General features: G+C 43.5%; 1 protein-coding gene across 2 annotated transcripts in view; it reads right to left on the bottom strand.

Annotated features, from left to right (window-relative positions):
- SEPTIN9 (septin 9) overlaps window positions 1-17,494 on the bottom strand; it is a 948,816-nt gene that overhangs the window by 755,078 nt on the left and 176,244 nt on the right. For both annotated transcript variants that reach the window (XM_069654625.1, XM_069654626.1), the window contains exon 2: window positions 6,517-6,573. In XM_069654625.1, coding sequence (XP_069510726.1) covers window positions 6,517-6,573 — 57 coding nt within the window. The remainder of the gene's footprint in view (window positions 1-6,516; window positions 6,574-17,494) is intronic.

The following is a 17,494-nucleotide window of genomic DNA, read 5'->3' as shown; positions in this document are numbered from 1 at the left end:
CAGTAACAAAGAATGCCTGAACCCCTAGTCTGCAATGGACTGGAAAACTACATGACAGACATAAAGTTGTGTGTATTTTAGGTAAATCTGTCATATTACACAATTCAATACAGTACACACTTAAATATATAGAAAACATAAGGGTGCACAAAAAAAAAATCAAGTTACAATGCTACTCTTTGCCAGGCATAAAAATCCACTCAACTCCTTTCCACGGGCACAGCACTCCCTGATCCTGATTTACAGAAGCGTTTTTCATTTAGAGTCAATTCCCACTCACCAACAAACGTTAATGATAAACAAAAACGTGCATGATAACATTTTTGTTATTTTAATGGAGTAGTCATTTTCTTTTCAAATTTTCAAAAGAAAAATGCAGACCTACATGTTTGAACTATATGGGCAAAATTTTGTGCCCCGTCTTCCCCAAGGTCATGCTTTTTGGATGATCGGGTTAGAATATTACAGTGTACGCGATCTCTGTATTCAATTTCATTGCGAACACACATATACAAGCAGCAGCTCTAATATTGCAATACTGTATCATGTTATTTGAATAATGGAAAGTGTGTTCATTCATAAAGGCCAATCATTTTTACACATCTTGTCCCCCAATGTTGAAACTGAAAGATCAGCATCTACTTTACTGCAGTATTTTCAAATTGCCTCTATTATTAGTTTTGGCTATTATGCATCCGCCGAAACTATTGCCCAAGAGTCTAGCTAGGGAGACATGGCATATGAGGAGGGACAAAAAACTTGTTTACCCACCATTAAACTCTATGACCATGCCCACCCACTTCCTGACCTTCCCCACACAAAACACATTCTCCTAGTATTTCTTTGAGCAAAGTTTATCAAGCCTTGCAATCAAATGTTGAGCTTTAAGTGACTGCCAGTGATTTTTAAAGCAGTCTTCTGAAACTTAATGACATAATTTGAGCTGTAAGAGCGCTACTGGTGTAATAAATATATTTTAACCAGGTCTGCCTTCAGTCACTCGATTTATAAGCACTATGCGTGTCCTTGACTGAAGTCCATTTAAAAATAACTATGGACAAAGTCAACAGTTTTGACTTGTGTATTTTCCAGGCACTGCTATTATATGCCCAGGTACTCCTACTCATTTTTCAGCTTATGCCATCATTGGTCCGTTATTACCACTACGGCAGTGCCTTGCAAATGCGTTTCCCATGCCTACACAAAAGTCACATCTGTTGATATAACCAATGCTTGTTTTCCTTCTGTCCACAGTTAGCCATCTTGGGTCACACGGCATCTTCACAAGTGTTTAACTACCTTACAGGAAGCATAGCTCAAACACAGCGTGCTCGCCCTGGGGGGAGATGGCATGCACCATGGATCTGATAGCATGGCTGGGCCGACTCACTCCTGCACCATGCTCCCCTCTCCCAGGTGAACAATTGGAGTATGTGAATGGATAATAAATGCCATTGATTATTACTGCGTTTGAAAGCTCGAACAATACAGCACGAGCACTATATAAAACATGTTACCATATATTCAAAATATTATTAGTATTCACTCTATACCGGCCAACTAGATGCCTAAAGTTGTCCAGAGCGTGGGGAGAGTGAGAGAAGAGCTGCTCGCACCAGAGACTTCTGCTACTGGGAAGATGTGGATGTTGAGTAGGTCGTGACCGTAGATTGCCCTCACTGTATGTTGTAGGATACAAAGGCGGCTTCCATTGTAAACTGAGTGGGATTTAATGATTCCTGAAGGACAGAGCGTGCCGCTGGCCGGTCTATGTACACCAGAAATAGCAGACTAGCTAACTTTACCCCACCTCTGTGTGGCGCCATGCAGGCCAAACTCGCGTCCAGAGCTCTGCATCTCCAGAATATACATGCAGGCTTTGCACCCGAGGCCATTGATTACGGGCATGGAGGAGAAACTGTGTTTTTATGTACTTTGTCTCCAACTGAGGAGGACTCGCTTGGGGGCGCAGTCAGCCACAAGTCTGGTGCACGCAACATGCTTGTCTTTTCGGTGGGATGAGCCTGATCAGACATGCTTCACCCCGATTGCCTTGTCAAGAGTCCCTCCCATTTTCACTAGTCCAATTATCCATTGGTTTCATGGCACCTCTTTCTGTTTTCTTAGGCAATGCCCCGCCCCGATTATATTTCCAATGACACGTACTGTCTGTGTTGACATTCTTGCCCTGGGTTCATATCTCAGTATGGCCCTCAGAGTCTATGGCGCGAGCAGCGTGTAGTGCTGAGCAGAATGAAGTGTGAGCCCCATACGCTGGTGACTTTGACCACACTATGTCCTTTTCCTTGCTCTCTTTCCTCCTCCCCCTTCCTATGCAGCCGCCCCTCCCCCTAACCCCTAGGAGCACCAGCAAGCAGCCAGCCTGTATTGGGCACTATAGAAAGAAGCAATAAGTACAGTCTCACATGATATCTTATTTCTTTCTCTAGGGTTGTGGGGGCATTATCCGGTGCCAACGCTGTCAGTAACAAGTACCAACATATAATGATGCCATTGGTCTTTGGGCTGACCTAATAACTCAGATCAACCTCTCTGGTCCTTTCTGTGGCAGCTGATTGGGTGAGGGCTGGGAGCGTGGGGTGGTACGTCCATCTTTATTATGTAAATCTGGGGTGAAATGTATCTCCCAACCCTCACATATTCTAGTTTCACGCTTGCAACACTATTTAAACACATCTGTGAAATGATGGCGAGAAGACACGAAACCCTTTCACAGCTGGACACAGCGCTCTTTCACTGAAACACCCCCTTGCCCTAGGCCTGAGCCGATAAGGTATACGGTTACCAGAGGACTCATGTCAGCAGAGATACTATGCTCCAATCCAGGGCTTTCATCTCTTCATTAATTACATTCTGGTAGTTGTAATCTTGGTGTAAGTGGGTGTCCAGTCAACTCGTCGAAAAAAAACTGGTCGACTGCAATTTGGTCGACGCAATTTGGTCGAAAACCATTTCGTCGAAATTTTTTTTTTATTTATATATTTATTTTTGGGTTTTCGTTTTGTTAAAAAAATGGGTTTTTAGAGAAAAAAAGGGGGTTGGGGGGGACCCCCCCAAAAAAAAAAAAAAAGGGTTAAAATAGAAAAAAAAAAAAATTCGACGAAATGGTTTTCGACCAATTTGATTCGACCATTTGTCTGGTCGACCAATTTTTTTCGACGAATTCACTGGCAACCGTGTAAGTGCATTGGATATAATGGACTAAACTAAGCCCAAGTCAGCAGCGGTGTCCCTGATGCCACAGAGATGTCTGGTAACCTTAATTAGGGACTGTTCCCTTCCCACACTTGTGTTCCCATCTCTGGGCCCACACATCTAACGCAGTGCTATCAATAACTCCAGCTAGGCACTGTGAGACAACACTGATAGTGACATTGTCCACAACCAGGGCACATCAAGCTTCAAGTCTCTGACACATTAAGTATACACTCGAGTTGGGTCCGATAATGGAACCTCCCTGTTATCCTCTTACCAGTTTGGATGTTGTGTTCTAAGCCTTAGCTTTACCCCACCCCTTCGAATTAACCCTATTTAACCCGACAGTGCCACATTTTTAACTTCAGCAACATTGCTGAATTGTCCTGTAGTTCACAGTAAACAAACGAACTTAAAAAATTACTACATTAAAGAGGCAGCCCCACTCAACACATTGTTATAAAACGATCAACTTGTTGGCACATCTCACCAGGGCCATCTTAAGCACTTTTGGGGCCCTGGGCATGGACATCTTTGGGGGCCCCCTCCACCAAACCAAAGAAATGAAGTGATTCAAAATAAGGATGTTTACTCCCGTTATGTCCCCTTACCCTCTTCATTCTTGCTCTAATCAGAATGATAAACAAGTAGCATTTGAAAGCCAACAGTAGCAATCTGTGAAGTGGTTAGTGGTTACTTCTGTTCTAGTATAGATACAGGAGACTTTATTTTCATAAGTAACATCCAGGAAGTTATGCAGCCTGTAGTATTAATGCAGGACTGTATGTAAAAGGTACATGTAACCCAGAATAGAGAACTCACATTATCTGCCTTGCAGAATGCAAAAGTGCTCAAGCATTGATAGAGGAGACCAATTGGAAGGAAAGAAAAAGCTGCACATCATAGCATAGATAGTGGATGCAGATTAGAAGCTACCAGGATGGTGTCTGTATCCAAACAGACTGAGATTAGAAGTGGGACAATGTTTTCAAATAGTATTGTCAGAGATCAAAGGAACATGTGTCAGAGATCAAAGGAACATGTGCCTGTAGTGTGCAATTTATCAATGCTCACTATTATGGTATAAGAAACACTGTAGACGGTGAAACCATGAGTGAGGCTTCTTTGAAGCTCGTATAATGAAAAGGAAGTAACTTTGTAGGGCTCAGAGCTTTTAAAGGTTTAGGGACTACCAATTGTGAGAGGTGAGGCAATACAAGATTAAATGAGAAGCCCAGGATCACACATTGGTTAAGAGGCGAAGCTGTGATGTGCGCCAACTCTGCAATTCCTGCATTTGAAAACTTTCTTTTCCAGTACTTACCATGAACTTAAATAATTTTATTTTATAAAACTGATTTGGAAAGTACACAAATCACATTACCAAACATTACCATTTAAAAAATCTAAATATTATAGAAGGGTGTTATGCAAAATGAGAATGGGGGTCATTACGACCCAGGCGGTACGTACGCCAACTTTACCATCATGGTGTAAACTATGTTTACACCATGGTGGATGGCGGATTTACCGCCCCATTCCAAGGTGAGTGGGGCGGTAAATCCCCATTTCCCATTTTACCCTTCCCCATTCCCATTTTTGCCCCATAGGGCATAATGGGAGTGGGGAAGCGCTAATTACGCCACCGTGAATTACGGTGGCGTAATTAGCACCAAGGCGGTTTAGTGCCATGGATTTTAACGGCTGCTAAAAGCAGCCGTTAAAATTGGAATCAGGCGTTAAGGGTTAACGATGGCGTTAACCCTTAACGCCAGAGTTGTAATGAGGCCCAATGATTCTAGCTTCATTCTCCATCATCAAGGGAAGTTTATAAGTACCAGCATACCAATTGATATGATTTTAACAATCTGGGGTTGTCTTTTGTATTTTAAAGCATGAAATACTTCCAAAACACTGATTTGTGAAATTGTGATTTATAAATGTGCTGAAAAATCTTTGACTTTTACAAAAAAGTTAACCTTTTTTGTGTCAAATGAGCAGACATTAAAATATGCTTGCCGAGGCCTGAACCATCTGGTCTGCTCTCTTCTGTGTAGCACTACTTTTACTCAAATGGGCTACATAAGAAAAAGTATAAATTAATGGCCAGTGGTCCAAGTGGGCAGGAGCGGTTTTTAACTAAAATTTACTTTTCCTATACTTTTATTTTAAAAAGAAAGCATTCCGGAATGGAAGTGTATTAAGAAGTTGAAGCTTGCACTGCAGTGCACTAAACGTTTCCTTAAACAGCAGGCACATTTGTTTGGGGGGGTCATATTGCACGTGGGATGGAGCTTGGCAATGCGGTTTGTGGGATGTGGGGGTGCAGGCCAGCAGGGAACATAGTTCCACTATTTCTTTTCATACATTGGTAATGGGCTAAACGATGCCACTAGCATGCGAGAAGGCAAACATTGCAGAAGACAGCACAATAATGTAAGAGATATTACATGATTTGGCTAGGATCACCGTATCGTCTGCTGGCAAGGCCAGGTTACAAGCATGAACGCTTTGGTTCCACAGTCTTGAATTTGGATACTTATTTACCACTTGGTCTAAATGTTTATAGTCATCATTGGAGTTGTTTGCCTAGGTTTTACAACATCCCATCTGACCAAACCAATTTCTAGACCTTCATCATACAGATGACATGTTAGTTTTTATAGCAACTCCTATCTGGTGCAGGTCCATTGCTGATAATAGCACCTGTTGTGTTGCAAAACCAAGGACATACGTAGGCAGGTTTATAAACTTCAAACATAGGAAAGGCTCAGCCAGCCATTCTGGAATGTGCTATTCCAATCTTGCATATGAACACATATCTCTGCTATGAGTGCTTCACACACTGAGCTACCTTCCGAACCATTGTGACACTCAATGTATCAATATGCATTTCAACTTTGACTATTGCACAGGATCAGCATAATTCCCTTAGGAAGGAAAGAATGCTACAGGGATTGTGCCATAAAGGACGCACATACTATGTATACCACAGGGAACACAGAAACCAATACATGATGAATTGATCAAGGCAGAATGTACTTGTCAAAACAGAGAGGCAATAGGTTTAGAGCCTCAGCAGCACCCCATAAAATATCCTGACGTGTGCTATTCAAGTCTGGTGAACAATGGAATCTTACTTCTTTAGATCAGGCAGTCTTGTACGGCCCCCCTCCAAGGTGGGGGCCCTGGTCAATTGCCCCTTTTGCACTCACTCCCATTAAAACGCCTATGCCTCTCACTTATAGCCTCCCCACTTCTTAGTTGCCCGTTAATTGGCCATCACAAAAATAAACTTACTTGGACTTGTTACGTCGCTGAGTTTCCTAAGTCTGCCACTGGTAGTCCGTGTAATTCCTACAAAGAGAAAAAAAAGAAGCAACTCTGGGTCAGTTATATTCGTCTTAGATCGACTGTGCTGCACAGTCCCTGCTTCTGGTCAATGCCACGCCCCCTGTAGTGCACTCGCTGTGTTTTTTTTAAAAAATTTTAATTTTGTTATTGTGCTATAGTTCAAATAACTTTTCACAACATACAATGTAAAATAGTTACACATCACCAAGCATCAGTCAGTTCGATACACACATTGATATAAATCAATAAAACCAAACATATACACAAAAACGCGCACAGTCAAGTACTGCCAAATTCATTATATAATTGGACCAAGAATAGTTTATGCATCGATAGGACATGTACCAGCATCCCAAGCAAAGAAGTCTTAGTACAGATGAAGTGTGCCCCAGGTGCTAATAAGGCCCTCAGTGTGTTTCCATAGTCTATAAAGGGATACCGTGCAGACAGACTTAGCTCTCCGTTTCGATGGTTACCACACCATTGACTAAGTGACCAGGATTTCTGGTATAAACATCCCCTAGTTCTCTACACAGAGTGAGCACGTGTCTGTTGGTTTCTGCAATCCCGCACACACGTGTCTCCATCGTTAAGCCCATACGCGGGCCATGCAGAGCAAGTGCAGGGAGTTGTCCTAATCTCAACAGCAGTAAGAACCTGGTCAGGGCACATTACCAGACATCTCTGAACACGGTGCCTCACTCGTGTCAACTCAGAGTAAGACTTTAATGTTGCCAAATGATTGTTTTTTTGACACCAGTCAAGTGCTCTCAATGTCTTAGTTAAACTTTGTTTAAGGCTATGGAGGTCCATTAACCAATCAGGTTTCCAACATATTTTCCCAGATAATGTTCTGATCGAGTCCAGATAGGTCCTGCTTGATGCGAAAAGAGTATTACTTAAAATAAAGCCCAACAGTTTTAATAACGGTCATAACGGATCTTTCATGATTTTTAGATGCAATAGGCCTTGGCTTTCATGGACTCGACCAGCAAGAGACCGCTCTCCTCACTCCAGCCTTAGAGCGGCCATAGGTATGCAACTTGGGAGCCTGAGTGTTCTTTCCCAATACTTTCCCTCCAACACATTTAGCCATTAAAACTGTTTAGCAGGGAAAGGGTTAGCCTCAAGACCGCATAGCAATGCAGCTCAATAGCACTGCCACCATGAGCCCCTTCATGCTTTGCCCAGCAGTAGCTTGAGCAATTGTCTGCGCTGTGTTTGCAATCTCCACTGCCTGGAGCGTTTTACTCACTCTCAGCGTTTTACTCACTCTCAGATTATCAAGCATGTTCTTAGTGTTATTAGTCACGCCCAAATAGCAATACATGTCAACCTGTTCAATGATGCAAATAATACAATACAAGGATCCAGGTGGAAATCTCCTCCAACTGAAGCACATATATTTAGTCCTATTCAGGTTCACTTCCAGCTGGTTCTTCTGGCGTAACACCCTAGTCCATTCATTGTACGCTGTAAACCGACGATCGCGTGGTCCAGTATGACGATATCATCAGCATACGGGAGCCTCACCGCGTTTTCCATACCAATTCTTGGAGGGACATTGTTGACCACTGCTAGTCTCCCAGGTAAGTCTGCCAAATAGAAGTTGAAAGCAGGGGCGCCAGCCCACACCCCTGCTTAAGGCCTCTGTGTTGGGATGTTGGGGGCGTACTCGCCCCTGATACTCAACCTCACGCAGACACTTGTCTCCTCATATAGTTGGACTATCGCATGCAGCAATATATCAGGGATTCCCCACTCTAACTTCCTCCACAGTAGCCGTCTATCTACAGAGTCGACCGCAGCCTTACAGTCAATAAAGGCCACGTTCAATGAGGGCTTGGGTTTTTTCATGCTTCGTTTGGCAGCGCAGATTTAATACTAAGAGATAATGCGCAGTTGCAGACCCAGATCTGAAGCCTTTTTGGAATTTACTCAACACTATTTTCTCCTCCACACATGCTTTCAGCTACTTTTCCAGGCACATCGAGCATGGATAGCAAACAGTATTTACCAGAACTTGATTGTGAACCTTTTTGGAAACTGGCACTGAGATCCCTTGCCTTCGAGATCGTGGCATAAACCCTTCCTTCTTCCACGATGCATTCCAAATATCTGATCACAATTCCTCGTTTTGCTTCAATACCACACTTGAAAGCCATCGGGCCCCGGTGCACTAGACTTTTTCAGGTTAACAATTGGCCATTTTATGGATTCCCTATCGAACCAGAACGTCTTCTCCCTTGTCTTTGGTCTTTGGGTATTGGGTATGGTCACTGAACTCTGCTGTATGGTTTTAATAGGACCAGTCCTGTCCATCCCGCTGATAGGGTTAGTTACCTGTTCAGCTTTTCTCCTTCTGTTATTGTTTAGGTACCTCCAGATTTTTCCAGAATCCCTTCTGGCCAGTACAGCAGTCCTAGCTTGCCATTCATTGACTCAACAATGTGACCAGCCTCCTTCTTCAACACCCGACACAATTTATCCACGTTTGCAGCTGTCCAAGAGAGTCTGTTACCAGCCCTGTTTACTTGCACATCACCCAATCACATAGCGGTATCCACAAGATCCACTATCTGCAATTTTAACATAAGAGTCGAATGGTCACTATAATATTTACACGGACCACCACACCTGTTCCATGATGGAGCGTGGGGCTATTACAGAAAAAGTAATTTAAGGTTGCAGCACAAATTCCAGTTTGTTCATTTATCACTTCAAGGAATATCTCCTAGAGTTCTTGCGTTCAACATGCACAGCTCACATTCCTTCAAAAAGTTAAGCCATCTTTTCCCCTGCTCATTACTATATGGTCTCTTCATTTGACAGACTTGCTTAACACACTCTGTGTCCTCATCTACACAAAAGTCTCCCCCAATAATAACCAGATCAGTGCTATCCACCCCAATCCAGTTTATCACTCCTTCTATCAGTTTCCTGTATTACTTCCATGCATATACGCCCCAGTGGATCACAGATATTAATACATTCTAATACTTTCCCCACATTCCAATGTGACCACCTGGACCACTAAGATATTCCGCTCATGTTCAGGGACAGGTATCTGCAGTGCTGTCAGTGTGTTCTTTACACCTGTCAATAACCCACCTGATGTGGTGCCTAGAAGACCCTTTCTGGCCCTGTTTTGGAATGTGCTATACCCTTTGAGCCCATAGTCTTCTGTCATCCAACTTTCTTGGATTAAAAAGATATCAACATCAATGGGGTAAAACAGCAGACTATCACTAAAACTATAATGGCCTGAGACCCTAGTACTCCCGGTCATAATCTTACAATTTCATCATCTTTTCTCCTGCCCATGCAGGCAGGAAACTAGGAAACCAATTCCAATCCTCCACAGGTTTTGTGCCCTGCCCCCTTCCATTACTAGGAATTACTGTTCTCTCCTTCTTGCTCATAGTCACTGTTAAATTAGGCAGCGGTTCATCACAAGGGCACATTCCCTGTGGGAACTGCAAGTCTCTGCACACACCCAAGTCAATCCCATTTTTTAAGAAATGCTGACGTCTGACTCCGTATTAGATGTACTATATCACTAAAATAACAGTACACATTTAGGCTCCACCCAATCCAGATCACCAGATTGGAGGAGCCGTAGGGAGGACATCGACCAAAATAACTGTAACAAATATGAGCAGTTTATCCACAGTTCTTTTCGATCTTTGAACACCTTAGTTATAGAAAACTCCCTGGGGTCCATCTTGCCAACAGAGCTGCAGAGCTTCCCAAATAGGCCTCCCATCCAGGGCTGAGAGGTGTTCCTATCACCTCTCGACATGTTGCTGCCCTTGTCACATCCCTAGGCTGGACCTACACGACCGTTAAGGTTAGTTCTGACCATATGGCCCTTTGGGTCTCGTGCATGCAATGGGTGGGGATGCAGAATAACTCCAACACCAAATAATCCCAAAAAAAATGAGGAAGATGGCAAATGTGCTGTTTTAATAACAAATATCTAAGCAGGGAGTTACAATAGACATCAACGGGCGTTTACTCAAGCTCTCTGTGAATTTCTCATAAAAACATCCTTTTATACAAAAAATACATCACAGGTGACATCATACCGCGTGGTAAATAAGAAAAACCTATGAGGGATAGTGATAGGTTCAAGGGGAATATCTAGGTATACTTTCCGTAAGTAGTAGGATTGTGATTGGCTGTCTAATGTCAGGTGGACAACTTATTCCTACCCGTAAAACGTAATCTTCAACACTATTAAGTACACAGTATATCATTTGTCTTCAAAGTATAAGGCCCTTCGTTATTTGGCCCTCTATAATTGATTGGCATGCTCGTGCCATGTCTGGAACATTCGGTTCACTTAGCAGCACGTATACTCAGACCCGGGTGCCAGAAGGTGGACTTGACTTTACCTTCCCACCCAATTAGCCCAACATCCCCCATTGCCCATGCCTTCTGCCATGAAGATTGTCTTTGAACTTGGCCTTGCAAAGTATTCTTGTCTCTGGGAATATATGGGAGTGTGAGCACACACTATTGTTGTTCTAGGACTCGAAGCTCAACTCTATTTCCATCCTTAGCTCACGTGACAGGAGACCACAATTTGGTCCATTTTGCAGCATTTAAATGTCTTAAATGAATAAAACTTGGCATGCTCAGTGTTCTTTCTTCGCACGTTAACAAGGGATGTTTCAGCTTCTCATGTTCACCGCCTTTGAGAATAAATAACCGGTCTTGGCTGCTCCCACTTTGACACTAGGCCAGACAGCCTCTGTATTCATTTCCACGATCTCGGCTTATTCTTGCTGCAACACAGTTCTTGGCCTTTCTCTCCATGGGTCTGAGCTTACTAAAATACATGACACCAATGTCCAGATTCTATACACTGGCGGCTTCGTCCACAGCCTATTCACTACATATAGCCAGCTTCTTTGATCACTTAGTCTACTTGTGTTACAGTATCTGTATGATTATTGAATGGCTTGCATTTTCTGCAGTGCTTCACACACATGCAATCTTCTTTTAAGCCTATGAAAGTTTACTCAATTCTTAACTTCATCATCAGTTTCTGTAAAATCAACACATTTTCTTCAGCCAGTATTCTCAGGGTGTCGCGCTCATTTTTTGTGACATAACTAGCTCTTATTTTTGCTCCTGTCATTTTCCTTCCTGGAGTTCATCCCTCATATTGCTGTGTCTTCGGGGATACAATTGATAGGGTTTTCTCAGTGGGTAGCTTCTTTCGAATATTCACCGTGGTATGGTCACAACAGCTGGTGTCCAGCATGGCACAATCTCATGCTTCCAACATATAGGAGGTTGGGGGGCGAGATTTCCTGCAGAAACAGCCCCACACTGTCTTCTTCCTTTGACACGCAGGTGTTCCTCTTCCCATCTCTCTTTGTAGCTCCCCCTTTCCTCTCCTACTCTTCTGTCTACTGCACCACCCACTGTCTCTCGTCTCTCTCCCTTGCACCTCCTCTTCTATCCTCCTATCATACTCCCTAATGCTCTCTCCCGCTTCAAAACCACTCGTACTATGCCCAACACAACTACTCTTCATTTGCTGCAAAACCACCACTACTACTCCCCCCTCTCCAAAGTACTACTACTCCCCCTTGTGATGAATCTGAGGATCCCTTTTTCCCTATGTAGAGACCTTTCCCATGGGGCCAGAGTGGTGTGCCCAAAGTACGTTAGTCCCTCTGGGGGTGGTGCACCAGGGGTGGATCACATGGGGAAGGAATCCCCTATGCGATTGGAGACGGTCATCACCAGAAAATGCGGTATCACCCCGCTTTGCCACCTCCCACCCCTTTTCCAAGTACTCCTGCCCCCTCCAGGGATGCAATAAATATATGTTGCTTACAGGTTGGCCAAACAAACCTTCCTGACAACACTGAATACCCAGATAATAAAAAGTATTACTCATGTAGCCAAACTAACCTACATTACAAAATTGAAAAAACAGATACTGTAAAGTATTATGCATGTAGCTTTAAGGATGGTACTGGAATGAAGAAGATGGCCAGGAATACAAGAATCACTCGTGAGCAACTGAACAAGCAGTCTAGTTTCCAAAGGCCACTGATTAGTTTTAAGTAATGCAGCAGTCCAACGCAGGAGTTTCAAAGTAGTTCGAGCTTATGGCGCAAAGGAAAGCACAGGAGAGACCCTAGAGATGGAGAGCCATCCCCCGATGAGAAATAGCAGTAGCCATACACTGACGCTAGGCAAAGCGCAGAGACAGAACGTGCAAGTCGAGAGAAGCCTCAGCCTGCAGAGATGCTGCAGACTCCTCTGGATGCCCGGATGCTCCCAAAGCCTGCACGAAGGATACAGCTGCCTGGGAACCACCAATACCGCTAAAAAGGAAGCAAACAGGAACGCAGGTTACCCGGGAGCTGTCAGAGGTCCAGGGAAGCATCAGGTTGAGCTGAGGAGCTGGAGAAATAGGGCTTGGGACCGAAAATCAAACAAGAGACAATTGTATACTTGGCAGGAGAATGAACCAAGCATATGCAACACAATGTGGTGAGTCCCGGACCCACACTGAGGAGAAAGAGGGGACCCTCGAGTGAATAAGAGAAAGTTGTATATTTGGCAGGAGAGTGAACCAAACGGATACAATGCAATTGTGTGAGTCTGGGACCCGCACCCAAAAACAAGAGGGTTTGAGACCCTGAGAGAAGAATACAAGAGAAAAGGCTTGCATGGCCAGCGAGCCAATCAAATCACATTAAGTATTACGAGTCTGGGACCCGAACCCACGGTAGAGGTTTCAGAGGGACAAGAACCCTAAGAGTGGAAAAAAGGAATCCTAAGCTTGGTAGCAGAGCATACCAAGAGGTGGGATCCAAGAACGGTGAAAACAAACAGTTCCTAGTAAGTTGTTCAGAGACTTAAAACAAGAAGTCTAGGGGAAAGGAGCACAATGGAACGTGCTTCTCTTGACACAGAGAGCCTCTCGCTCTTTGACAGTTTTTAAGAGAGGCCTAAAAACATACCTGTTCAAACTTAAACCAGGTTAATGAGAACATGGCCCTGTAGCTCACTCCTCCCCCGCCCCCCCCCCCACTGACCGACTGACTGTGCTCTTTCTGTTTTGTTTGTCTTGTATTGTTAAATGTGCACTTTGAGGCCTATGGGCATGTGGTGCCATATACACATTAAATAGTAATTATAATAATTTATGCATGGCTAGTAACTTGCAACTTTACATATTCATCCTGTCCCTTTTATACTCTTTAGTTTACTTTGAAGTGGGACATTTTATTACAAAAGTTGTGCTCTCACAACCTTATACATGTGTTCTCTTATCTGAGGAGAGCAACCTCTCTTGCTTACACTGCCTCTTCATTTGGACATGTAGTATATCAACCATGCACAATGTGGCCCTGTCCTATAAATCGCTCTATGCTCCACCTCTCTGCTTCTGATCTCAATGATTGTGTCCTTGCTGCTTCCCAGTGGCAATAGGCCTGGCTACCCTTATCATGATTTAGACATTTAGAGTTTGACCGTTTGTTTCCAGAATTCCCCTTTTGTACTTTGAGCCAAAATCAATTATAATTCACATTTTATGCTACTTCGTCTGATATCTTCTCAAGCACCTTTGGGAAGCACTGGGGTACCTGGGAAGTCTGGGCTTAAACTTACATTTGTCTGCTGGCTATAAATGGTGTGTTTGCTAAATCTGGTCTTCAGCTTGCATTTAATCTTTACCATTTACCTGCATCTGGCTATCATTACACTAAATGTCTTTCTTTCTGGAAACTAGATAGAAAGAAATGTAGTGTAATGATAGCCGCATGCAGATACATGGTACCATTACACACAATATTCATTGCAAGCTGAAGACAAGATTTTATATTTTGTTTAGTGTCTAGACTCTAGATTATAGACCCCAAAATATTTGTATTTTTTTCAGGCTGTGGGTGCGCGACCCCCTGGACATGAGGCTGTGCCGCCCGACAGTTTGAATACGGCTGTTCTAAGTGCTCCTAATTCTTACAGTCGGGGGATTACAGAGGAGTAGACAGGGTAGGGCCTGAGCAGTCAAGGTCCACCCAAAATCTGTAAGTGCCCACTCAGCAGCGCTGTGTGGGCATTAACACATATAAATGTCACTGCGATGGGCCAAACTACATTAGCTTCAGGCCCTGCTTGTTAGGCAATCCTGGCTATGCCTCTGCAGGGGAATTGAGGCCCTGACAACTAGCCAGTTGGAATAGGCACAACCTCCATACTCCAACTCGCTGCTGAGGAGGCAGGCCCGAACTATCAGATAACACTCACCTGTTTCACTCCTTCAATCTTCAGTAAAAATATTGATTGGCCAATCAGGTAATCACAGTGAGTAGACTATAGAAAGTTGGAACTTTCACTGTTCCAACTAAGTCCTGGGGAATTTATTCAGCCAAATGCATCAACTATATTCTGGCTGAGTCAAACTTTCCTGAACTCACTTCACGGTTCGGACAAAGTGGCTACAGTGAAATCAACAGATTATGCACAGCTTGAATACCTATCACACTTCTATGCCGAGGCAGAAGGTTGCTAGAGCAGTCAAAGGAACTGTAGAACCTTTGAAATTAGATTTAGTCTAGTGGGTATTTGAGGGTGGGTTAAAGAATTATAAACCATTGTTTGAAGGAGTGATAGAAAAATACAATAGGATTTCAATGAGGAATAGTTAGAAAACAAACACTATAGACCAATCTTTTTGTAGCTAGCAGAGGCAAGCATCCCATAGCCCACCTTGCATAAAATAAGCACATCTCATATTTATCAGTGACAGTAGAAAATCACAGAATGATTTGGAGGCAGGGAGAAGATTGCATTCAGTGGCAGTAACCTGGTGTGCATATTTTAGCGACTAGAAAAATGCTAATTGCAAATAGAAATCATAGATTTATTTGGAGACAATCTGGAGATTACATTCTGTTTCGAAGTGAAAGGGACAACATTTTGTGAGAGAAGAGACAAAATCCTACTTTGGAAGAGAAATGTATAGAAGGCAGGAGGTGTGCATACAGTGGGTGTAACAGGGTGTACAACACACATGCAATCTTCATGTGGAGATGGAGAAAATGTGAATTTGGGTATCAACATGGTTGGAGCCTCTAAACCTACCAGTAGATGGAGCAATGTGACTACAGGGTCTTTTACATCACTCACAGCAGCAGCTGTAGCAGGCATTGGGGATAACAGACGAGCATGTGGTAAATTGAATTCATCAATGTTACACTCGGATACATGTACCATTCTGGTGTGTCACAGAAAAGTATGCATGCTCACTATAAGGATTTAGGTGGAAATGTAATGTAAGCTGTCTTCTCTCCCACCCTTCTGCCTTTTTGGTGGCCTCACTGCATGGCTCTGTAAGAAAAAGGGGGGGCATTAGTGGGTCAGTGAGAGAGGCAGATGCAAAACATCTGCTCAGTTTCGCTGACTGGCTGCTTGGTGTACCTTCACAGCCTTCCAGGTCCCAAGCGTTCTTCGCCAGTCTCCTGCACTTGCCGCAGCGCTACTGCACTTCCATTATGACCCATGAGAGTGGTATCTCTCTCTGCACTTAATCCATGTTCTGACAGGACTGGGCGCACTTAGTCCCTTTTGCCTCCCACCCCACACACTTCCTGTTCTGTTAACCTGCATAAGCTGAATGTACCATGACTAGTAAGATTTTCTGTCTTGTCTTCCCTAAGTCTTTCCCCTCCCATGCATAGTTGCGCTTTGAAACACTTGTGTATAAGTGCATAATAAAATAAACAATCAACTAATCAATCAATCAATCAATAGATGTAGATCTGAAGTACTCAATTGGTGTGTGCCAATCTGCTTTCTTTGGATTTAGCAGAGGGACTTGGGAGTGGGTGATCCGTAAGGAGGAGCCCAAGATCTGATGGATTTTGGGGTCTGGCTAGCTGCCGATGTAGTCGAGTGTGATAGGGCTCAAAAGATTTTAGACATCGCTCAATTTTTGTTGATGTGCTAATGCTTAGGCCTGTGGGCCATCTCTGTGGGATTTGTGTGTTTAGTGCAAGGTGGTAGGATAGGTGGTGGGGCAGGGGGTCACTTAGAGGGATGACGTGTGGAGTAGGCCTTACAATGCAAAACAAAGCCCTGCACTCCTACCACTGGCCTCTTGCAGACATGTCACAGTTCACCATCTCATAGGGCCACTGTCAATCTCTTTCGCTCTCTCTTTCTAGCCCTCTCTCAAATAGCTACATTGTACCCCATGTGACAGCAACAGAGATAAACTTCTCTTCTTTACAAATATATAATCATAAGAAACATTTAGTATGAGACTGGAGGTCAGCAATGTCCAACAATGCATAGCAATGTTCAACAATTTGTGAGTGTTCATCATTTGAGTGGGGCGAAGATCACAGGGCCATGCCAGCCGAGGTACGTCTTCTGAGGAAAGTTATTTTCAGACATTGAAGAAATGGTGACTCATAGTTAACTCAAGCAGGCTGTATGAGATTTACAAACTGAGTTCCATGACTGTGTATCAGCTCAAAGGGATCCCCTCACAAGAAGGCAGGTCTTTCATCTCTTTGTTGGATCTCACTGTATGTATGAGTATCCTGTTGAATCTTTTAAATGTTTTTCTAAGTGTGTGTTCATCCATCAGAGAGTGTGGCTAGTGTGACAAACGATCAAAAGAGCACAAATATCAGAATTGAGTTTTAAAACTTCATTACAACACAACAGGTTGGGTGAGTTATTCTAGGAAATGGGCCTCTTCATAGCCGAACATGATATTGTCCTCTGAAAATAGTCTAAGTTAACAGTGCTAAGATGGAGTAAACTATACATTGGTGGTTATCTGGCATAGGAATATTAGTCTCCCAGTTCTCCAGTTCATTGGCCAATCTCTGGAGTCCAACGTCTGGCACAATCCTTTGCTCTAGTCCATATAAGGAGG

This window comes from Ambystoma mexicanum, chromosome 3q (assembly GCF_040938575.1).
Source record: "Ambystoma mexicanum isolate Mex_15411 chromosome 3q, UKY_AmexF1_1, whole genome shotgun sequence".
NCBI lineage: Eukaryota > Metazoa > Chordata > Amphibia > Caudata > Ambystomatidae > Ambystoma > Ambystoma mexicanum.
Note: the sequence above shows the minus strand (reverse complement) of the source record. Positions and strands in the feature narration are given on the sequence as shown.